Source organism: Pongo abelii, chromosome 20 (assembly GCF_028885655.2).
Source record: "Pongo abelii isolate AG06213 chromosome 20, NHGRI_mPonAbe1-v2.0_pri, whole genome shotgun sequence".
NCBI classification, from domain to species: Eukaryota; Metazoa; Chordata; class Mammalia; order Primates; family Hominidae; genus Pongo; species Pongo abelii.
In genome coordinates, this window is record NC_072005.2 from 57,839,368 (window position 1) to 57,863,249 (window position 23,882).

At 44.2% G+C, this 23,882-nt stretch overlaps 1 protein-coding gene across 2 annotated transcripts; it reads right to left on the reverse strand.

Annotated features, from left to right (window-relative positions):
* Positions 1-3,127: 3,127 nt before the first annotated feature.
* SIGLEC5 (sialic acid binding Ig like lectin 5) lies at positions 3,128-22,282 on the reverse strand. 2 transcript variants are annotated; one of them, XM_024237131.3, is made up of 9 exons: positions 22,050-22,280; positions 21,583-21,966; positions 21,108-21,386; positions 20,801-20,839; positions 19,229-19,486; positions 18,857-19,141; positions 18,544-18,643; positions 17,435-17,516; positions 3,128-3,638 (listed from the first exon to the last, which is right to left on the reverse strand). In XM_024237131.3, the coding sequence occupies exons 1-9, from the start codon at positions 22,084-22,086 to the stop codon at positions 3,447-3,449; spliced, it is 1,656 nt and encodes a 551-aa protein (XP_024092899.2). In that variant the 5' UTR covers positions 22,087-22,280; the 3' UTR covers positions 3,128-3,446. The 2 variants fall into 2 exon arrangements, with proteins under 2 accessions (XP_024092899.2, XP_054397072.2); XM_054541097.2 differs by lacking the exon at positions 17,435-17,516 and having other exon boundaries at positions 3,518-3,638; positions 22,050-22,282.
* Between the last annotated feature and the right edge of the window lie 1,600 nt (positions 22,283-23,882).

Consider the following 23,882-nt stretch of genomic DNA (forward strand, 5'->3'; position numbering starts at 1 on the left):
ACTCCTCTTGTTGAGCTAAGGATCATTCTTTTGAATTGTAGTACCGGCCTGGCTAAGGGACAGGGAAGAACAAGGTATTTATCTGAGGTTCCAGATTATGCTGATGTTGCTAGCTCTTGGACCACGCTTTAAGTAGCAAGTCTGTGCCTGGATCTCCTCTCGGATAAGGGTTTAGGAAAGAGATGGACATTCACTGAAGCTCCCCAAGTTCCAGACTCACGGCTGTGCTTTTCTGTATATGCCTCATTTAATCTTCATAACCAACCTAAGAGAGGTTTGGTTAATAATTCTCATTTGACAGAGTGGGAAACAGAGACTGGATGTATAAGCGATTTCATGGGGTCTCACATTATTGGTGCATATATATATGTGTATGTGTGTGTGTGTATATACATTTTTTTTTTCTTTTTTTTTTTTTTTGAGACAAAGTCTCACTCTGTCGCCCATGCTGGACTGCAGTGTCGTGATCTCAGCTCACTGCAGTCTCAACCTCCAGGGCGCAAGTGATCCTCCCATCTCAGCCTCCCAAGTAGCTGGGACCACAGGCACCTGCCACCGTGCCCAACTCGTTTTTGTTTATTTTTTGTAGAGATGGGATCTTACTATGTTGCCCAGGCTCTTCTTGAACTCCTGGGCTCAAGCGATCATCCCATCTCAGCCTTCCCAGTAGCTAGGACCACAGGCGTGTGCTTCCATGCCCACTAACTTTTTCTTTTCTTTTTGTAGAGACAGGGTCTCACTACATTGCCAGGCTTGTTCCAAACACCGGGGCTCAAGTGATCCTCCCGCCTCACTCTCCCAATAGTGCTGGGATTACAGGCATGAGCCACTGAGCCTGGTGATATTTTCCATTGTGATGTTGTCAAATCTATCAAGATTTTTGGTAAGAAGGATGAGTTTTTATTAACTTTTTGTCATAATCTCCTTAAAGAAAATTATTTTTTCTTCAAAAAATTTAAGAAAAGATGACTATCAGAAGATCAGACATTTCCTAGCTTGCAATATTTTTCCATGTTTGTGTTATCAAAAATATACTTACCATTCACATTGTGTAATCATCTGTTATGCTGAGAAATATAACATGCAGGCACCCCGGGAATCTTAGAACCCCTCTTTGTTTCCCACCCTCCCTGACCTTCTTTATGACTACTACGTTGCTGATATTTGGGATTATTCTCGAACTCCTGGGCTCAAGTGATTCTCCACCCCTCGGCCTCTCAAAGTGCTAGGATTACAGGTGTGAGCCACTGTGCCTGGCTGGTTTACTAAGTTTTTAATAGTTATTAAATAGGTATTAAAAACTATTTAATAGGTATTAGATAGTTGTTAATAGGTATTTAATACCTATTTAATGGGTATTAAAAACTAATAGGTATTAAATAGTTATTAATAGGTATTTAATAGGTATTAAAAACTTTTTAATACCTTTAATGATCACTAGGTTGAAAGTTATATATTATGATTCTGTTCTTTTAGCCATCATGAGAAAAATTTACAGCATGCATTATTAACCTATCAAAGTCTTTAGTAAATGAAAACCTCTCTCTCCTCCTGGATAATATATGGATATTAGGACATGTAAAATACACTTACCTTGGTACTTAGCCATTGTGATTGTCAGGAATTCTAAACTATCTTTTGTTTTTATTAAAGCTCCCCCATTTACTTGCTCTGAAAGATCATTATTGCTTTCTCATTTTTGAGTTGACTTTACTGAGTATAGATTACAAATTGATGTTAGAAATAGTATTTGCCTTCTTCTACTCTCCAGTTTGCTACTGATAATTCAGTTGTCAATTAAATGACTTTTCTTTTGAAGGTGATCCTTTTTCTCTGGTAGCTGTTCAGACTTTTTTCCTTGTCTTCAGTTTTGATTCAGCCTTACCTTGACACAAACCCAATGTGGGGATGGTCTCTTTTGACATTTCCAACCTTTCGCTGGGCCATATACTTAACCTTCATTTCCAGAGCCACATGCAAGACCACAGAACCAAAGCTTCGTTTTTCAATATGAGCAAATGCCCTTGGGAATTTTGGCTTAGTGATTCTGCTTACTTCTCTGGGTTCAGCCTTTCCCCAGAATTTTGGCCTACTAAGTTCCCATTTTCTTTTCAGGCATTCTATACTATTTAAGGGAAGTATTCTTTTTCTACTCATTTTTTCCCCAGAAGATTTTATTATTTTCAACACAAGACTTGATCAAAATTATCTAACCTGTCATAACCAAAACAGTAGTCACAATTCAATTTCTTTACAGTGATGAAAATGAGGTTTGGGTGGTAGATATTGAGAATCAATGTCCTCCCAGTACTCCACTGGAATTATCCACTCATTTCCTCATGGCCACTTGCTAAAGTTTCTAACATTGTCATTTATCTGGGTTTGGAGATACCCTAGATAAGTAACTGGAGAATTTTTAGCTGCTTTTTGTTTAGCATTTTAAAAAATAAATTAGTTCAATTTTAGAGGAGGGAGAGTATAAGTTCTTTCTTCAGTCCACTCTTCCAACCCAAGACCACCCATTAACTCATGTTTGGAGGAAAAGATAGTGTAAGCCAGATGAAAGCAAGGAGGCATGGCTTCCAGGAGGAGGAATGTCAAATTGCAAAGACAGTGTGGTATGAACCAGCATGAAAGGCTTAAGGAAGGGTTGGCCAAGAGGAAACTATAAATGAATAGATAGCAGGGAGGTCATGAAGGACTTTAAGTGTCAGGGGAGATGCTTGTGATATATTGTCTAAGACCAGGGGGCCATGAATGGGTTTGGGCAGGAAAGAGTTAGACTCAACTCTTTGGCTGTTGGGAGGATTCCTATGGGTCTCATAAATGAAGGACTGGAGCCAATGGAATATGATGCAAGGATTGCAGGTAAAAGTGGGCAAAGATATGACCCTGGCAAGGATATAAGATCCCACATCATGAACCAAGTGCCAGGCTGAGGGGCTGGTCTTTCTTAGGGAGTCTTTGAAAAGTTTTGGGAAGGGGAGTGACACCAACATATTGCTGCCCTGTTTTTTGTGCCTGGTCATCCCCAGCCTTGAAAGAACTTGCCAGCAGGACCTTCCTGTTCAAGGAAGATAGACCAGAAAGCACTGAGCACAACACCCTGTGCGAGGACCCATGTTGGTTGATTTCCATGTGTTGATTTCTTTAATGTTCACAACAACCTTTGAGGTAACATGCATGATCTCTGATTTACAGAATGGGAAACTGAGGCACAGAGGGATGCAGTGAATTGCTTGATGACAGTGCCAGGGTCTAGGTTTGAGCCCACCTCTCTAATTCCATCATCTGTCTTCTTTCTGCTCTGCTTGGAGCACTTAAACATCAGTTAATGTTAACATTGCCACAAGGTCTCTTCGTGCTTCAGCAAGTGGTCCCTGACTTGTCCTTTCCCCCAGACAGGCTGTGGCTCCTTCAGCCAGGACTGAACTCTGGGCAAATCCTCACTTGCTTGTCTTGATCTCCGAGTACTCCGTGGTGCTTGGGGCTTCCTGATCCTTAGGCTCCCTCAACTTCATCTCAGAAAAACTAAGGGAGGCATAATGGAGCTCCTTTTGTTCTTCCAAGGGAGGGGCATCCCCAGGAGGAGATGCTTGGTCTCCGGGGCTGTCTGGCCAGGGCTTCTTCCTGGAACCCTGAGTAAAGGGGAAGGAAAGGTGTCACAGTAGGAATAAAGAGGCAGGCGTAGAATAATGAGTTCTTATGTTTATATGTTGCCTTGGGATTTATTTTGAATATAAGTTGGACTTTCTCATGCCAGAAGCAGGGCTTAGTCACCTGGACACAATTTCCAATTCTCTGCCTCCTCCCAGTTCCCTAAGGCGGTTAATCCAAATGTCTGCCTTATACAACCATCTCCTTGTGACCAGCTCCCTATGGGACATACAGCTACAACCTACTTGACTTACCTCCTGACTCCTGTGTCCCTCATAGGCTACACAGATATACTGCGGCAACCACCTCTCAGTCACAGCGTGGCTCCACAGAACTCCTGCCTGCTAGCTCTAAACCCCCAGTTAGAACTCCCTGTGGGAAGCCTGCTTGGGTTATGCCCTGGACTCTAATTAAGGCTTTGGCTCATGGGTCCTTCTCTCTCTCTTTCTTGCTCCCTACCCACTGGATGGGCACTTGTGTCCTGGTCAGTTCCCTCCTTTCCATTCGCCCTTCCAGGCTTGCTGTGCTGTCTTCTCTCTGGGACCTGTGAGTAACAAACTGCTTCTGTTATTTCATGTGTTTTGTTCTGCTGTCTCCTCTGTGTCCCACCCGCCCAACAGACCTGAACCTAACTTCTTTTCTGGTCAAGGCTCTCCTAGAGAATAGCTGTCTTGGCGGGAATAAACTGGACACAGGTCATAGGAAAGCTGCAAGGGAATCTGCCAGGATAAACAAGTTTGCTGTGAGAGGGGGTCACAGGCCGGGCACTTAGGCAGTAGGTGGTGTGCCAGGATAAAGGAGCATTCTGTGAAAGTCAAACTGTGAACATGATGGCCAGATCCCTGCGGTTCCCATTCAAGGCAGGGCTAGAGTTTATGACCACTCCCCAAAGAGAGACCTCAACACCAAATAAGAGAAAAATACAACAAATGGTTCCCACAGGGAAGTTGGGCTGATGTGACATTTATCAATTCATCCTTTTATAATCCACTCCTCCTAAGGACAGGCCATAGGCTGCCTAGGTCAGGGTCTATGTCTGATTTCTCACACTGTACATGCCCAGGACCTGGCACAGAGCAGACAGGGCTGGGTTCAAATCCCGGCCCCACCTGTCCATATACATTTCCTGTGAACTCAACTATTCACTCATTCTTTCAAAATTTTGTAATACTATGATTGATGAGACCATATTGAGGACTTACTAATCACATTGAATCATCATTAAAAAAACCCACAACAGTATAAAAGATATTCTAATTATCCCCACCTTACACACAGGGAAACTGAGGTGGAGAGAGGTTAAGTAGCTTGCCCAGGGTTATTCATCTAATACATGGTGAGGCCAGGATTCGAACTCAGCCCTGTCTCCCCGTTTCAGGTTCTGGGCACGTACAGTGTGAGAAATCAGACATAGACCCTGACCTAGGCAGGAGGAGCGGATTATAGATGAAGCAAATGTATACCTTCGGCATGTGTTACAAGGTGTCTTATGTGCAAACCAGAAAAGAGATGGCAATTCTGATCCTGGACCCAAGTTCCATGAAACAGAAACAAAATGGAGCAGATCCTGTCCCCAGCAAAGCTGGTAACCAGACACAAGTAAGCAATTTCTTTCCTCTCCCACCTTCACCCATATCCCTACCCATCACGCTATGGAAAATATGTTGAAAGCAATGTGAGTCTTCAAACAGTAGCTCAGAAGTTTTCTTTTTGAGACAGAGTTTCACTCTATCATCCAGGCTGGAGGGCAGTGGTGTGATTTCGTCTCACTGCAACCTCCCGTCCCTGGCTCAAGCAATCCTCCCACCTCAGCTTCCTGAGTAGCTGAGACCACAGGCACATGCCACCATACCCAGCTAATTTTTGTAAAGACAGGGTTTCGCCACGTTACCCAGGTTGGTCTCAAACTCCTGGGCTAAGCGACTGGCCCAGCTTAGCCTTCCAGAGTGGTGGGATTACAGGTGTGAGCCACCACACCTGGCCATAAAGTTTTTTTAAAAGGACTCCAGAGTTAGGGAAAAATGGCTTCATTGTGTCAGAAAAAAATAGACTTTCTGGAGAGAGCTTCTTATATTAGGCACAAGAAAGATGAAATAAAATGAAAAAGTGGCTATGCACACCAGCATTATGCAGCCAAAGGAAGAAATAAAGACATATGTCTATCAATAGGTTTGCAGTATATGAAATAAAAAGGGTGAAATTGGCAACCGAAAGAAAAGGCACAGCTCAGATTAGTAAATAGGATAATGCAGTATGTTCACCCTTTCACTCAATAGCTCTTTGCTGAGTGCTTGCTTTGGGCTAGATGCTGTTCTTGTAAATGAGGACATAAAGCAGACTGAAACCACCCAAATACCTCCCCCTCGTGCAGTTCCTTGTTAGACAGAAGGAAAAGTAATACTGGATAACAGTTATAAGTGAGCTCCCTGTGAGCTTGCCACTTTACTAAGCACTCCTTGTAACAATCCGAGACAGATACTAGCATATTAATAACCCCATTTCCATAAGAGAAAACAAAAAAGCAGGGAGGTTCATTAGCTTATCCAAGGTCACACAGCTTGCAAGTGGGTGAATCTAGAACCTGAATGCAGGACGTCAAACTCCAGGGACCACGCTGTGCCTCACTTTACCATTCTGCCTATGGTATGAAAGTGTGCAGAAGGGTTAAAGGTAAAATAAAGGAGAAAACAAAGCTCTCTCTACCATAGTTCTTGTCAAAAGAGTGAATTCATACACTGGCTCTGTTCTCCAAGACCTACCAACGATGGAACTAAAGATGGAGCTCCTGGGTGAACAAAACTTTACAAATCAATTTGTGATCAATCAATCACACTGATATCCCTAGGGGAAAGTAAAGGCTAATTTGAAGAAAAGGGGTGGGAGAACTGGGCGGGGGGACAGCTGGCTTGTTGAGAGGGTGGGTTACCCCAAACATACTTGAATTCTTCTCCTTTCTCTCCTCTACCCTTCCAATGGGACAAACATTGTCTGCCCCTCACTGCAGAATTCAGAGTATGGACAGGATTAGGATGTGCCAGTGTCCAAGAGGCATGTGTTGGGTAAGCACCAGAGGCCCACTGGGGTGAGGAGAAGGAGAACAGAGGTGGAAGCTCACTGGTCTTTGACATTCTCCTTGCTATTTTCTCCACTCCAAACTCCCAGGGCTGGTGGATCACAATGCAACGAGAGTCCTCGACCAATGTTGCTTCTCCACGAGGGTCTGAAGATGGAGGGATGACTTAAGCTGCCTTACTGGGGTGATAGGAAGTGGGACTGGTTGGGTGTGGTTTGGGTTCCTGAGGGGCTCCACCCTGGGGCTTGTCCCAGTCATTTCTCTTTTTTTGAGACGATGCTTCGCTCTTGTTGCCTAGGCTGGAGTGCAATGGCATGATCTCGGCTCACTGCAACCTCCACCTCCCAGGTTCAAGCGATTCTCCTGCCTTAGCCTCCCAAGTAGCTGGGATTACAGGCATGTGCCACCACACCTGGCTAATTTTGTATTTTTAGTAGAGATGGAGTTTCTCCATGTTGGTCAGGCTGGTCTCAAACTTCCGACCTCAGGTGATCTGCCCGCCTCAGCCTCCCAAAGTGCTGGGATTACAGGCGTGAGCCACCGTGCCCAGCGTCCCTGTCATTTCTTTGGCTCAGTAAGCCTGACACAGGCCAGCATCTGCCCTTCCCTCATTCAAGAAACACTGCCAGAGTAGCCAGTAACCCCAGGGGAATATGAGCTCACAGCTCAGAAGGCTGGGCACCTTTGAAGAAAAGCAAACCAACAGAACCTGATAGACCACTAGAAGCACCAGTACTAGGACGCTTTGGTCAAGAAGCTAAACTGAGCACATTACATGCACTAAAAAGATGTGGCAATATTAACAGCATGAAAACAAGCATAAGAAACTTTGTCCATAACAAAGTGTGCATGAAAAATGAATGTGAAACATAATAAGGAATTATGTAATTGTGTACTTGATGCAAAAAGGGCCATGTGGAAATATCTGAAAAATATCATAGGAAGAGCCCAATGGATGGGATGGAGAATAGAATGACTATAATTGAGGGCAAATTAGTGAGCTAGAAGGGCCGTCAGAAGTATCCCCTAAAAGGAAGTAGGGAAGGATGAAGACCAGAACATATGAGGAAAAGGTTAAGATAGATGGAGGATAGAAATAGAAAACTTTGGCCGGGCGGGGTGGCTCATGCCTGTAATCCCAGCACTTTGGAAGGCCGAGGCAGGCAGATCACTTGAGGTCAGGAGTTCAAGATCAGCTTGGCTAACATGGCAAAATCCTGTCTCTAAAAAAATACAAAAATTAGCCAGGTGTGATGATGTGCACCTGTAATCCCAGCTACTCAGGAGGCTGAGGCATGAGATTCACTTGAACCCAGAAGGCAGAGATTGCAGTGAGCCGAGATTGTGCCACTGCACTCCAGCCTGGGCAACAGAGTGAGACTGTCAAAAAAACAAAACAAAACAAAACAAAACACTTGAACATTTAGATAATAATAGTTTTCAAATAAGATAAAAAAGAAATAGGCCGGGCACGGTGGCTCACGCCAGTACTTTGAGAGGCCGAGGCTGGCGGATCACAAGGTCAAGAGATCAAGACCATCCTGGCTAAGAAGGTGAAACCCCACCTCTACTAAAAATACAAAAAATTAGCCGGGCATGGTGGTGGGTGCCTGTAGTCCCAGCTACTCGGAGGGCTGAGGCAGGAGAATGGCGTGAACCCGGGAGGCAGAGCTTGCAGTGAGAGAAGATCGAGCCACTGCACTCCAGCCTGGGCAAGAAAGCAAGACTCTGCCTTAAAAAAAAAAGAAATAGAAAAGGAAGAACTTTTTGAAAAAAATAATGGAAACAAAATTTCCAGAGTTAAAGAAGATGAAACACCTCAGCTGAAAGGGCTCCACGAGTGCAAGAAAAAGATGCAGGGAATCCCATGCCTAGATACAGGATAGTGAATCTTAAGAATATCAGAACCAAAGAGAAAATTATAAAAGTTTCCAGGGAAAATGAGTGGATTACCTACAAATACGTGAGATTAAGAATGACGTAAGATGTCTTAACAGCAATACTAAATGCAAGAAACAGTGGGGTGGAGTTTAAAGCACCAAAGGAAAATCACTTTAATTTTAGAATGTATATCCTGCCAAATAAAATTCAAATGTAAGGGAATAAAAGATATTTCCAGGCATATAAGTCTTCAGAAGCCTTGAGGAACCCAAATTGAAAACCCATTGGGAGGAAGAATTCAAATAAAAAGAGAGAAAGAGAAAGGAAAACAGAAAATCTGTGATAAGTATGGAATAGAAAGGTGACAAAATACCTCAGCAAAATGTGTAGCTGTATATTTTTTTAAAAATCAAATAATAGAAAAATGCTAAGTATGTTCATAATAACACAGAACAAAAACTGCACATCTGTAGAAAATATCAACATTGTAAGGAGTTGAAGGAAGAGAGGCCAAGAGATATAAAAGCGCACCAAAATTCTTTTTGTTAGATGTAAAACAGAGATATTAATTTTTTTTTTTTTGAGGCGAGAGTCTTGCTATGTTGCTCATACTAGATTCAAACTCCTGGGCTCAAGCGATGCTCCTACCTCACCCTCCCAAGTAGCTGGAATTACAGGTATGCATCACTGTGCCCGGCAAGATATTAAGCTTCTAAATAAGAAAGGAGAAAAATGAAATATTGAAAAAGTGTAACTAAGTGAAAGTAAAAGGTAAAATAGTAGAAAGAAATGCGCACATGTACATAAAACCTAAAGTATAATAATAATAAAAAAAAAGAAAGTAAAGTTGAAAAAAAAAAAAAGAAATCCACATATGTCAGTAACTACAATAAATACCCGTAGAGTAAACTCAACAAGGGATGTCAAATTGGATTTTTTAAAACCTCGTTATATACTGTTTACAAAAATCACTGGTAGAGCATAAATACATAAAATGTTGGGAGGATGGAAGAAAATGAAAAAGTATCAGGCATCTAACTAATCAATAAGAAACTAGAGTAGCTATATTAAGATCCACATGCCACTTCATCCAGCCTGCCTGAAAGAGTGAGATCCTGCCTCAAAAAAAAAAAAAAAAAAAAAAAAAATCCATTCGAACAGACTTTAAAGCAAAAAGCATCATTATGAGCCGGGCACAGTGGCTCACACCTATAATCCCAGCACTTTGGGAGGACGAGGTGGGCAGATCACTTGAGCCCAGGAGTTCAAGACCAGCCCGGTCAATATGGTGAAACCCTGTCTCCCCTAAAAATACAAAAATTACCTGGGCGTGGTGGTGGGCACCTGTAATCCCAGCTACTCAGGAGGCTGAAGCAGGAGAATTGCTTGAACCCAGGAGGTGGAAGTTGCAGTGAGCTGAGATCGTGCCACTGCACTGCAGCCTGGGCAACAGAGTGAGACTCTGTCTCAAAAAAAAAAAAAAAAAAAAAAAAAAAGCACCACTATGAAGAGAAAGAATTACTATGTTTGATAAAATGTTCAGTTCACTGAGAAGATATAATGCTTTTCTAAAATATATGGTTTTAATTTAAAAGTACATCAAATATAAGAAACATAATTGATAGAACTACAGTAAGAAATTGACAAATACATTATCATAATGTAAGATTTCAACACACCTCTCTCAAGTATTGACATGATGGGAAGATCTATCGACATCTAAAGATTTGGATTTGAACATTACAATTAACACACTGGCCTGTTAATTTAAGAAATAAAAAATGTACATTGTTGCCCAGGCTGGAGTGCAGTGGCACGATCTTGGCTCACTGCAACCTCTGCCTCCTGGATTCAAGCGATTCTCCTGCCTCAGCCTCCCAAGTAGGTGGGACTACAGGTGCCTGCCACCACCCAGCATGCCCAGGTAATTTTTATATTTTTAGTAGAGACGGGGTTTCACCATATTGGCCAGGCTGGTCTTGAACTCCTGACCTTGTGATCCGCCCACCTCGGCCTCCCAAAGTGCTGGGATTACAGGCATGAGCCACCGCGCCTGGCTAAAAATATACATTATTCTTAAGCACACAGGAAACATTTACAAAAATTCATTGTATACAGGCCACAGATCAAGTCTCAACAAATTTTAAAAATAGATATCATAAAACCATGTATTCTGACCAAAAAGCGTCTACTTAGAATTTAATTATGAAAGATGTTTAAAATCTGCATACCTTTGGAATTTTTAATCCCAAATAATTTAAGATTCAAAGAAGAAATCACAATGTTGTTTTAACAATATCCACAACTGAATGTTATTCAAATAATACATATCAAAATTTGTGGAATGGGATGAAAATGAAATTCTGAGAGAAATTTATCCCTAACTACGTTTTATAGAGAATGAAAATATATACACTAAGAAGCTAAGTATCCAGCTTAAATATTTATCAAAGATCATCAGAATAAACCAAAACAAATAGAAGGAAGGTGCTGAGAAAATGAGAGTAAAAATCAATAAAATAGAAAACAAAGATACAGTGAGAAAATTCTACGATCCCAAAAGTTGGTTCCTTGAAACTGATAATAAAATAGGGAAAGCAATTAACAAGATTTAGCTAGAAAAAAAGAAAGAAGTCATAAATAACCAATGTCAGGAATATTTCTAAAAGGGGAAGTAATCTCGACAAAAACAAATAATATAAAGACAAAAGAATGCCACCCATATCCTTTTGTCAAAATATATATATATATAAATCTTAGGTGAAATGAACACGTCTCTAGAATAAAGCTCACTGAAGAATACATAAAACGATTAAATTAGGAAAATTGCACATAGCAACGCCACCAGGCCCAGGTAGTTTGATAAGTGACATCTATTAACCATTCAGGAAACAAGTCATTTCAGTTTTACACACGCTCTTCCAGACAATAGAAAAAGAGAGACTAGTCCCCAATTTCTCGATCTTATCTTGATGCCCAAACAAAAGAAACAGGAGGAAAAAGGAAAATGACAAGTGTACTTGACCATGCATGTAGATGCAAAAGTGCTGAGCAAAAGATGATCAAACTGAACCTACTGGAGTATATACAAAAAAATGCTATGAGCAATATGGTTTTCTCCCAGGAATGCAGGAGTAGTTTCATACTAGAAAAATCTTTGTCATTCCCCATGGTAACAGATTAAGTAGGAAAAAATCCTATCAGTAGATGCATTCAAAAAATACAACAGAAATTTAGGATAAAAACTTATTTAGTGATAGAAAGGAACTTCCTTAACCTGATGAAAGTTCACAAAACCAAGTGGCAGGATATTGGGTGCATTTCCTTCTAAATTAGCAGTAGCAAAAGATGCCCATGGTCACTATGTCTACTCAACTTTGACCGTAATCTCACCCAGCATATTGAAACAAGAAAAAGGAAAGAAGTGCTTAGGACAAAGGGAAGAAATAAGCTGTTATTAGTTTGCAGATGATATAATCATCTAATTTGAAATCCCAAAAGATTCTAAATAATACCCAAGACCAATGTGTGATTTTTTTTCCTTTTGTAGAGATGGAGGTCTCACTGTGTTATCCCCTGGCCTTGAGCTCCTGGCCTCAGGAGATCCTCCTGCCTCAGCCTCCCAAAGTTCTGGGATTATAGGCATGAGCCACCAAACCTGGCCTAATTTGTGATTTTGTTTTAATTGAAAAAAATTTATTTAAAATACTTCAATTTCTATATACAAGTTATTTGAACTAATAGGGGAGCTTAGCAAGTTGGAAGGAAACGAAATCAATTAAAAATGTAATTGAGTTTTACTTGCTGCATTTACCGAGAGAATTAAGACAATTCTCTAAATCCAGAGAGCTGACATCCCAGAGGAGGTGGGTGTCACTATGAAGAGATGCACAGTTATAGTGAATCCCGTCAAGGAACCCAGCCGAGAAATTCAACCCCATCAATGTAGGAAAGGAAAAGGAGAAGTTCTGTGTTGCCAAATGGTGGGGAAATGAAAGGTAACTGGCTATTCTTCAAACCATCCATAGTCACAAACTGCCCACAGTCTGAGGTGTTACATAGACTTCCGTTGCCAGATGAGGTTAGGTTTGTGTGTCCTCACTTCCTCATCAAAGTGATTATTCAGGACAGTGGGTCATTTGTTGAAATCTGACATCTCTTAGAAGAAAAATACATCTGCAGAGTATACATGAGGACAGGCATTTCTTGCTCAGTACCTGAAGCCCAAAAGGATGAGTTGATTCTTGAAGAAAATAGCATTACACTTGCATCAGACCCAGCTGCTTTGATTCAGCAAGCCATGACAGTTAAAAATAGGAATATCACTAATTTTTCAGATGGTATCTATATCTCTGAAAAAGAAGAGATCAGCAGGCTTATAAATGTCTAAGAATTCTCCAGCTACCAAAGCAAGAAGATGCTAAAGGACCCATGCAAGACCAACCTGTGATTTTTTTTTAATTACAAAAAAATCAACCCTTCTTATATTTTTTAAATACTTTCATTCTGCATTCTGATAAGGAATCAGAAAATGCACTTTTAAAAAGATAGCATTTACAATAGCAACAAAAACTGGTATTTAGGAAGAAAAATAGCAAAAGATGTATAAGACCTGTGTAAAGAAACTCTACATTATCTCTTTAAAACACTTAAAAAGATTTAAAGGAATAGAGAGAGAAAGACGTACTGTCATGGATAAGAAGGCATGAATTTCTAAACAAGTAAATTTTTTCCAGATTGAGCTGTAGATTCAATGTATTTTTTGGAATTTGACAACCTGATTCTTTTTTTGTTTTGTTTTGTTTTGTTTTGTTGGGTTTTTTTGTTTGTTTGTTTTTGAGATGCAGTCTTGCTCTCACCCATGCTGGAGTGCAGTGGCGTGATCTCCACTCACTGCAAGCTCTGCCTCCCAGGTTCACGCCATTCTCCTGCCTCAGCCTCCCGAGTAGCTGGGACTACAGGTGCCTGCCACCACGCCTGGCTAATTTTTTTTTATTATTATTTTTAGTAGAGACGGGGTTTCACCATGTTAGCCAGGATGGTCTTGATCTCCTGACCTCGTGATCCACCCACCTTGGCCTCCCAAAGTGCTGGGATTACAGGCGCGAGCCACCGTGCCCAGCCTTGACAACCTGATTCTAACATTTAAGTGAAAAAAAAAAAAGGACCAAGAATGGTCAAGATACTATTGAAGGATATTAAGGAAGAGGTTTTGCTGTACTCTATATCAGGACTTATTTTTGAATTTATAGTGATGACTCAGGGACAGTAAAATTGACTATTGGAATAGAATAGAGACCACAGAAAGAGACCCACAAATATATAAAATTTTAATACATGGCAGAATTGGCATGTAGCTCAATGGAGAAGGGAGAAGGACTATTCAGAAATGAAGGAGAAACATATATGGATCAACACTATACACCATACACAAAAGTCAACCCCAGATAGAGTGAGTACTTAAATGTCAAAATAAAAGCATACTCTCTATGTCCATCAGTTCAATGTTTTTTTATTCTTAGATCCCACAAATATGTGAGAACATGCAATGTTTGTCTTTCTGTGCCTGGCTTATTTCACTTAACATAATGATCTCCAGTTCCATCCATGTTGTTGCAAATGACTGGATCTCATTCTTTTTTATGGCTGAATAGTACTCCATTGTGTATATGCACAACATTTTCTTTATCCATTCATCTATTGATGGACACTTAGGTTGCTTCTGGATTGTTTGCAACTCAACGGATCAATGCTTGAGGGGATGGGTACCCAATTCTTCATGATGTGTTTATTTCACACTGCATGCCTGTATTAAAACAGTTCATGTACCCCATAAATATATATATCTAATATGTACCCACAAAATTAAAAATAGAAGCATAAAACTTTTAGTAGAAACTATATTTGAATATCTTTCTAATATTAGGATGGGTGAAATTTTTTTTAATGAGATCCAAAAGGTACTCAATAGAAAAGAGAGGATTTGTGAATATGATTATATTACAACTAGGAACTTATGTTCATTGAAGATCACTTTAAGAAGTGAAGACAAGCTATGCATTGGGAGAAGATATTTATATTTACAACACATATAATGAGAAAAATAGTGTAAAAATGTATAAAGCCCTCCAACAAATTCAATAAGAAAAAGTCAAACACCCAATAGGAAAATGGGATCCAGATGTGACCAGGTGTTTTATAGAAGATGAAAGCAGAGAGAGATTTTTCATCTTCACTGGTAACCAAGGAAATGCAAATCAATACCATAGTGAGATAGTAAAATAGCCTCCAAAACTGAGAAAACTGAGAAAAGCAAGTGCTGGAGAGATTACAGAACAACACGATTTCCTAGGCATAGATGAGAGTATAAATGGATATAATTGCTTTGGAAAGCCATTTTTCATGACCTTGTAAAGATGCCCATTCACATGCCCAGCGATGCGGCAACTCAATTTTTAGGTAATGCTAAAGAAAAGCTCTTGCCTGTTAGTACGGTGAGACAGGGATAAGAATGTTCAGAACAGCTCAAATGGAAACAACTCAAGTGTGCATCAATATGAGCTTAGGTGATAGATACAATCATAAAATATAATATTATAAGCAGTCACACCTATAATCCCAGCACTTTGGGAGGTCAAGGTGGGTGGATCAAGACCAGCCTGGCCAACATGGTGAAACCCCATCGCTACTAAAAATACAAAAATGAGCCTTGCATGGTGGTACGCGCCTGTAATCCCAGCTACTCAGGAGGCTGAGGCAGGAGAGTTGCTTGAACCCGGGAGGTGGAGGTTGCAATGAGCCAAGATTGCACCACTGCACTCCAGCCTGGGCAATGGAGTCAGACCCTGTCTCAAAAAATATATATATTATAAGCGGGAAAAATGAATACAACTGCAACTTTATACAACATGGATGAATCATAATACAATGTTGAGTCTACAAAGCAAGTCCAAGAAGTGTGCATGGAACATGATACCCTCTGTAGATTCATAAACAATTAAAACTAAATAGTGGTATAAGTGACAACATATACCACTGTGATGTGGTATATGTGGTATAAGTGACAACATATATATGTACCACAATACATATATGTGACAACACTAGGAAGACAAGATTCACAACAGTGGTTACTGGGAATGGATCAGGGAGCAACACAGGTGGATATAAGTTATCACCAATATGTTAGGTCTTAGGTTGGATGGTGGGTTTGCAGTTATTTATCATATTATGAACCAAAGTGAAAAAGTAAAAGTAAATGATGCTTGTTCCAGTGATGATAGCTTGGTCATGAACTAAGCATTTTGGACTATTCATTCGGGGCAACACTAGATCAATTTTACAAAAGAGGAGAGGAGACATGCTGGACAGAAACAGTGTGAGAAAAAACTGCAGGGGCTAAAGAAGCCCCAGCCCCTGTCCTTCAAGAATTCCACAGATATTGGCCGGGCGCGGTGGCTCACACCTGTAATCCCAGCACTTTGGGAGGCTGAGGCAGGCAGATCACCTGAGGTCAGGAGTTCAAGACGAGCCTGGCCAACGTGGTGAAACCCCATCTCTACTAAAAATACAAAAATTAGCCGGGTGGTGCATGCCCGTAATCCCAGCTACTTGGGAGGCTGAGGCAGGAGAATTGCTTGAGCCTGGGAGGCGGAGGTTGCAGTGAGCCGAGGTCGCGCCACTGCACTCCAGCCTGGGTGACAGAGCAAGACTCTGTCTCCAAAAAATAAAAATAAAAAAGAATTAAAACTTAAAGTATAATAATAATAATAATAAAAAGAATTCCACAGATATGATGCGGGGGTGGAGACAGGTAAAGGCAGTGGTGATGTGTGATGGGGACAGGGATGCATGTAGGGCAGTAAACACAGAAGAGAAGGGGTAGATGTCAACAGGAGGGGAAATGACTAGAGTAGCAGATACTGAGATTAGAGCTGGAAGGACTAGATGAGGTAGTCTGGTGGAAACGGGGAAGGAAGGGTAGAAGAAACTATACTTGCGAGGGCTCAAAGTTGTAGGACAGCAGGTCTGTATGGAGACAGAAGGCCAGCATGGCCAGGCCACGGGGCAGGATCAGAGGACAGAAACAGGCTGAAGTGACCACCTGGTGTGGGGCAAGGAACATGGGCCTGATTCTCTAAGCAACAGGAACAAACAACAACAACATTGAAACTCCAGGCTGCCTGGGAAGTAATAGTTTTGGGCTGATGATTCTGGCAGCCTGAAGTTTGGGATGAGAGATGGAGGCAGGGAGGAGGTGAGGCAGGCTCTGTGGTCAGTAGAGGTGGGGAGGGAAGATGAGCAAAGGACAAGTTAGTTTTACTTTTAGAAAAAAGGTTGGTGGCTGGGCGCAGTGGCTCATGCCTGTAATCCCAGCACTTTGGGAGGCCGAGGAGGGCGGATCACCTGAGGTCAGGAGTTCAAGACCTGCCTGCCTAACATGGCAAAACCCCGTCTCTACTAAAAATACAAAAATTAGCCGGGCATGGTGGTGTGCGCCTATAATCCCAGCTACTTGAGAGGTTGAGGCAGGAGAATCGCTTGAACCTGGGAGGTGGAGTTTGCAGTGAGCCAAGATCGCACCATTGCACTCCAGCCTGGGTAACAAGAGGGAAACTCCATCTCAAAACAAACAAACAAACAAAAAACAAAGAAGGTTGAATGGGACATAATGATTTCCTGGCTCTGGGATATGAAGGGGGAGAACAGGAGAGAAGAGAACTCCCAGGTGATGAGGGAGGAGTGGATTTGGTGGAATGCTGAGGAGCTCAGCCTGGACTTTCCGAGTGTACATGCAAATGAGAAGATCCCCAAACCACTCACCGAGGTGATGGTACCCATAATGGGGTCTTCATCATCCATTTTCTCTGGTCTCCCAGCTGCTTGCTTCCTGCGGGCTTTCACTCTAAGGAAAGAAACCAGCACAGTGCAGCTGGGACCACCCAGGCATGGGTTAGCAGGTTGCCCCGTCCCGTGCTAAGATGGTGAAAATGACAATGAAGCCATCCAGGCCCCGGAACTGAACTCGGAGACCTTCCTGATATGGGAGTGAGGGCTCCATCCTCCTGGATGACCAGGGATTTGGTCAGGGTGGCTATGGACTGAATTTCCATCATATAGACCCCCTCTTACACACAAAACCATGGCAGGAACGGTCATAGCAGTGTTATGCATCATAGCCAAGAAGCAGAGGCAACCCAAATACCCATCAACAGCTGAACCCACAAATCAAATATGTTCCATTTGTATAATGGAATATTATTTGAAAACAAAAAGGAATGAAGTATCGATGCATGCTACAACATAGATGAACCTTGAAAACATTATGCCGAGTGAAAGAAGCCAGCCACAAAGGACCACATATCGCATGATTCCATTCACACGAAGTACAACTGCAACTTCAGGACAGACAAATCCACAGAGACAGGGAATAGGTTAGGGCTGGGGAAAAGAAGCAGGAGTGATAGCTAAGGGGTGCAAGTTTTCTTTATGTCTTCGTTTTTCACTTTAGGCTAATGAAAATGTTCTAAAATTGATTTTGGTGAAGATGCACAACTCTGTCAATATACTTAAAGCCATTGACTCGTACACTTTCAGTGGATGAATTGTACAAAATATGTATCTCAATAAAGCTATTAGAAAAAAAAAGAAGACCTCTCTGGATCTACTCAGTTCTGCTTTTTGTTTTGTTTTGTTTTTCTTTTAAGACAGGGTCTCTCGCTCTGAGGCCCAGGATGGAGTGCATTGGCACAATCCTGGCTCACTGCAGCCTCAACATCAATGATCAAGTGATCCTCCTGCCTCAGACTCCTGAGCATCTGGAACCACAAGCACACATCACCACCTCTGGCCTTAGCTCTGTGTTTCTGAGATTCAGTCTCTCCTACTCCCTACAAACACCACCCTGTACCTTCCCTGGGACCAAGACTTACATTAAAAAGAAGATGAGGCACAGACAGATACAGAGCAGGGCCATGACACCAGCACCACCAAGGGCTGCAGGAACCACTCCTGTCCTGAGGTTCGATCTCCCTGCAGAAAAGAGGGGCGTGCAATAACTCACTCCCATGACTCAGACTCTTGCCCTCCCACCTGCTGGGCAACTTGCTCCAGGGCTCTGCTCAGACAGGAGATGAAGACCCCTGTCCTCCCCACCACCAGTCCAGCCTCTCTCTCCCACCATCCATCACTCTGGGATCCATGCCCCTCCCCTCAGGCCCCTGCCCTCTGCAATACGCCCCCGACCTTGCAGCAGCAGGACAGAGCCACTCTGGGACCCATAGATGTTCCAGGCCTTGCAGCTGACTTTGAGGTCGGAGCTGAGCCCCCCGTGGAGGATCAGGGAGCTGTTGGCCCAGGGCCCAGCTGAGCTGGAGTTGACCTTGAATGAGCCCTGGCTGCTGTTCCCCTCCAGCGGCTTCTCCCCAAGCCACCAGCACAGGGAGGGGGCCGGCCGGGCTCGAAAGGAGCAGCTGCAGTGCAGACCCTCAGCCTCCCAGGAGCAGGAGGGGCCCAGCAGCTGTGGGAGGGCTGTGAGGAGGGAGGACAAGACTCAGCAGGGGGCCTCTTCCCTCTTTAATACCATGCACTTCCTGCTCCAGCTGCCCCCACACTCACAGTAAACTGAGAGATTCAGAAAAATTTGCAGGGAGCCCAGCGGGTGCTGAGCCCGGCAGGTGAAGCCTCCTTCTTCTGCAGACCCTACTCGACGAAGCTCCAAGATCCCGGTATTGGAGATGGGGGTGGCGTTTGGGGCAGGGGAGCCCTGGAACCAGCTCAGGTGTGCAGGGGGGTTGCTGGGAGCATCACAGAGCAGCTGCAGAGGCTGGCCTTCCAGGACCGGAAGGGTCGAGGTGTTTTGTACGATCTCTAGGGCTGTGGGGAGAGAGGGGCAGGGAGAGAGAGATGGGGCCAGGGAGGCTGACAGTCCCTATCCTTCCCTCCTTCCCAGGATCCAGATGACATCTCCCTCCCCTCCGCTGGCCCATGCTGGCTTGATTCCATCCTGGTTTAAAGGCTGGGCCTTTGCACACTCAGGAAACTGACCAAAAGTGTCTAAGTCTCAAGTCTCCAGAGGAGGCTCAATATCTCACTGGTACATGCCTGGACTGTGGTGGAGAGAGGACAGAGAGCACCCGGTGGCGTTGGGAAATACAGTCCGCTAATGTGACAGGAAATAAGACTGAGGATGCAGGAGTGGAAGGCTGAGAGGAGAAGAACCACAGAGCTGGGCTGACTGAGATGAGCGGGGCACAGTCCTTGGTGACTGTGGAAAGAACCAGACCACAGGAGGGATGGGAGATGGGAGGGGTCTAAAGTCTGTTCACTGCTTTGAGCAGAATGCACGAGTGTGAACCTGTGTGCGTGTGCATGTGCATGTGTGCGTGTGTGGTATATGTGCATGTGTGCAAGTGTGGTGTGTGTGCATGTGTGTGTGTATGTGCGTGTGTGCGTGTGTGGTGTATGTGTGTGTGGTGTATGTGCGTGTGTGCGTGTGTGGTATATGTGCATGTGTGCATGTGTGTGTGTATGTGTGTGTATGCGTGTGTGGTGTATGTGTGTGTGGTGTATGTGCATGTGTGGGTGCATGTGCATGTGTGCGTGTGTGGTGTATTGCATGTGTATGTGTGTGATGTATATGCATGTGTGCATATGTGGTGTATATGCATGTGTGCATGTGTATGTGTGTGTGGTGGATGTGCATGTGTGCATGTGCATGTGTATGTGTGCGTGTGCATGTGTATGTGCGTGTGTGCATGTGTGCGTGTGTATGTGCGTGTGTGCATGTGTGCGTGTGTATGTGCGTGTGTGCATGTGTGCGTGTGTGGTGTATGTGTGTGTGGGTGCATGTGCATGTGTGCGTGTGTATGTGCATGTGTGCATGTGCGGTGTATATGCATGTGTGCATGTGTATGTGTGTGTGGTGGATGTGCATGTGTGCGTGTGCATGTGTATGTGCGTGTGTGCATGTGTGCGTGTGTATGTGCGTGTGTGCATGTGTGCGTGTGTATGTGCGTGTGTGCATGTGTGCCTGCACATGGGGCTCAGAGAAGGTGGAAGCCAGAAGGCAGTAATTCTCATTCTTGCTCTTCCCAAATCTGATTCCATTCAAGCTCTGATTCTCTATCTCTGCTCAGAGACAGACCCAGAGGCAGGTCCCAGCTTCAGAGAGGAGAAGGTCTTTCCTACCTGTGCCGTTCCTGAAGATGGTGATGTTCTGTGGAGCATCTGGGATAAAAAGATATAACCTTGGCTTCAGCACTGAGGAGTGAGATGGGCATGGGCCCTGGAGGTACCCAAAGAGGAGCCACAGAAACCCACCAAGTGGGGAAGGCTGTCCTGGCTCACTCCCCCAAGATCCGAAGGCTCAGATCCACACACAAGGCTTCTCAAGTTGTTTTGTTTCTCTCTCTTTTCCTTACACACACATACACACACACACACACCTCACTCCCACTGCCCTTGAGGACTCAGCTGTGTCCCCAGCACCACTCACAGGAGACATTGAGCTGGACAGTTCTCTCCGTGGTCACCTGAGCTCCTTGGCGTTTCACCTGACAGGTGAGGTTGGTGCCATGGTCCTCCGGCCTCGGGGTGAGGGTGAGCTCCGAGGAGCGGGTGGTCTCAGGGTCCAGGGGGCTGAGGGCATTCCATGTCCAGGAGAATGTGAGAGGTCGTCCCGCTTCACAGGATCCTGGAAGGCTGCAGCTCAGCCTTGTGGGGCTGCCGGACTCCAGAGGCTCCAGAAAGTGGATGTCGGGTTTCTCTATCAGGGCTGAGGAGGAGACAGGGAGATACCTGGGCCCCAGGGGCTTGAGGACGTACGGTGTGACCCCGAGAGTGGCCAGGCCTCAGGCCCCGACCTGCCCCAAGTCTTACACCTCCTCCAGCCGCCCCTGCCCAAGCCCTGTCCCTGTTCTCATACGGGGGTCTCCACGTCCCGGGGTCCTCTCCTAGGGCCTCTGCCATACCTGTCACCTCCAAGTTCAGCTTATTCTGTTGGTAGCTGTGTCTTACATCATTTCCTCTCTCCATGTAGAAGAAATAGCTTCCCGTGTCCCGCATTCTGGCATCTCCAATGCTCAGTGAGCAGTTCTTCTTCCAGACGTCCCCAAGGAGGCGGAATCGGCCCCGTGTCTCTGGCTTCACTCTTCTGCCTGGGTCGTTTGTGGCCACAGCCTGACTGTAGTATTGGCTCTCCCCGTCCCGGAACCAGTAGACGTAGAGTGGGGGAGAGGAATACCAGGAACTCCAGGGGTAAGAGAAGGAGCAGGGCACAAAGACGCACAGGCCCTCCTGCACCGTCACCGACTTCTGCACTTGCAGCTCGTACCCTGGCTCCTCCTGCGGGGACCCTAGTGGGGCACAGAGGCTCAGCTGCAGCTCCAGCGCCCCCTTCTCACCCCCGTGCCTGTCCCTCCTCCCTCAGCTCACTCACCCCCCCACAGCAGGGGCAGCAGCAGCAGGGGCAGCATGTCTCCATCCGCCAGGGCCCCAGCCCGGTCCCAGGTCCCGCTGTCAGGGAAGGAAATGCTCCAAATGTCCAAATGTGGGGTGGGGCTGAGGAAGCCCCGACAGGAAGCCGGAGGGTGAGTGAGAGCTGCGGCCGCGCACAGAAGGGGAACTTGGGCATCAAGTGATGTCCGGGTGAGGCGGGGGCTGGGAAGCCATCTTGCTCCCACCCCCACTGGACGCCGCAGGTGAAGATACTGAGGCCCCCAGACGATGTGAGGCTTGTCCAGCTGGGGATCTGGAGGTGATCACCCCTCAAATGATGTTTCAGTCATGAGTGAGATCCTCGGGGGGGTGAATGCAGAAAGAAAAGAGAAACAAGGGCTTGTCCCGGTGATGAGGTGAGATGTCAGAACCACCCTCCACCTAAAAACCATGAAACATTCTGAAAATATATAATTTTAAATTTGATTTTAAATGTTCAAAGTAACCAGCCATGGTAGCTCATGCCTGTAATCCCAGCACTTTGGGAGGCTGAGGTGGGAGGATTGTTTGAGCCCAGGAGTCTGAGACCAGCCTGGGCAACATAGCAAGACCCCATCTCTACAAAAAATAGAAACCATTAGCTGGTGTGGTGGCACACCTATAGTCTCAGCTCCTCTGGGGCACTGAAATAGGAGGATTCCTTGAGCCCAGGAGTTTGAAGTTGCTGTGAGCCATGATCGCACTACGGCGTTCCAGCCTGGGCAACAGAATGAAACTCTGCCTTAAAAAAAAAAAAAGTTCAAAAGTGCTGAAAAAAAATTTTTTTTGACCCATATTTAGTGGAGGGTCAGAACATGAGAGAACTGAAGCACTCTTATGTTAAGAAGATTCTTGGGACACAGCACAGTCCAGTTTGGGTCTTGATGGACCTGAGGGTCTTGTGGGACGGCAGTGAAACACAAGCCCCTGCTAAAGCCTCATCCTATTAAGGAGCTACAGAAGCAAATTTGCCACTATGAGGCTGATGAAGCTCAATCTTCAATGCCATCCCTTGCAGGATCCACTTTTCAGATGCCCAGGAGGGCCCACGCAATGTGTGGAAATAACCTGCATTGTTACTGCTCTTTTATGAAAGAAATTTCATAATAGTTTCCAAAAATTTAACAATGATCTTAAAAAAGTTACACATTCCGATTAATGTGTTGTGAGAATAAAGACAGTTTCTTAAACTATCAATGATCAAAACAAATGTCAACCACCCATGCCAGAAGAAATACCGACTTCTCTTTCTATTCTATCTATAAAAATTATATTATAAAATTATTCTCCAATATTGGCTGGGTACAGTGGCTCGCATCTGTAATCCCAAGCACTTTGGGAGGCCGAGGCGGGCAGATCACCTGAGATCAGGAGTTCTAGACCAACCTGGCCAACATGGGGAAACCTCGTCTCTACTAAAAGTACAAAAATTAGCCAGGCGTACTGGTGCACACCTATAGTCCCAGCTACTCCAGAGGCTGAGGCAGGAGAATCACTTGAACCCAGGAGGTAGAGGTTGCAGTGAGCTAAGATCAAGGTACTGCACTCCAGCCTGGGCGACCAAGCGAGACTCTGTCTCAAAAAAAACAAAAAACAAAAAACAAACAAACAAACAAAAATCACCATTATGAAGGCAATCAAAGAGCATCAGTCAAAAATATAGGGAAAAAGTATGCAGGTGTAGGAGACAGGTAGACTATACTATTAATAAAAATAGTATGCCATTTTTCTGAGTTGTCTCATATTTTGACATTTTAGATTTTGTGATTTGATGTGTTTTCTCAGTCCAAAAATC

What these genes read in the sequence shown, in the direction of transcription:
- SIGLEC5 (XM_024237131.3), bottom strand. Translation starts at nt 22,086, where the DNA reads ATGCTGCCCCTGCTGCTGCTGCCCCTGCTGTGGGGGG. An exon ending in GCTGAACTTGGAGGTGACAG is followed by an intron (nt 21,387 to 21,582) that starts GTATGGCAGAGG and finishes TCTCCTCCTCAG; the next exon opens with CCCTGATAGAGAAACCCGAC. An exon ending in CATCTTCAGGAACGGCACAG is followed by an intron (nt 19,487 to 20,800) that starts GTAGGAAAGACC and finishes CTCTCCCCACAG; the next exon opens with CCCTAGAGATCGTACAAAAC.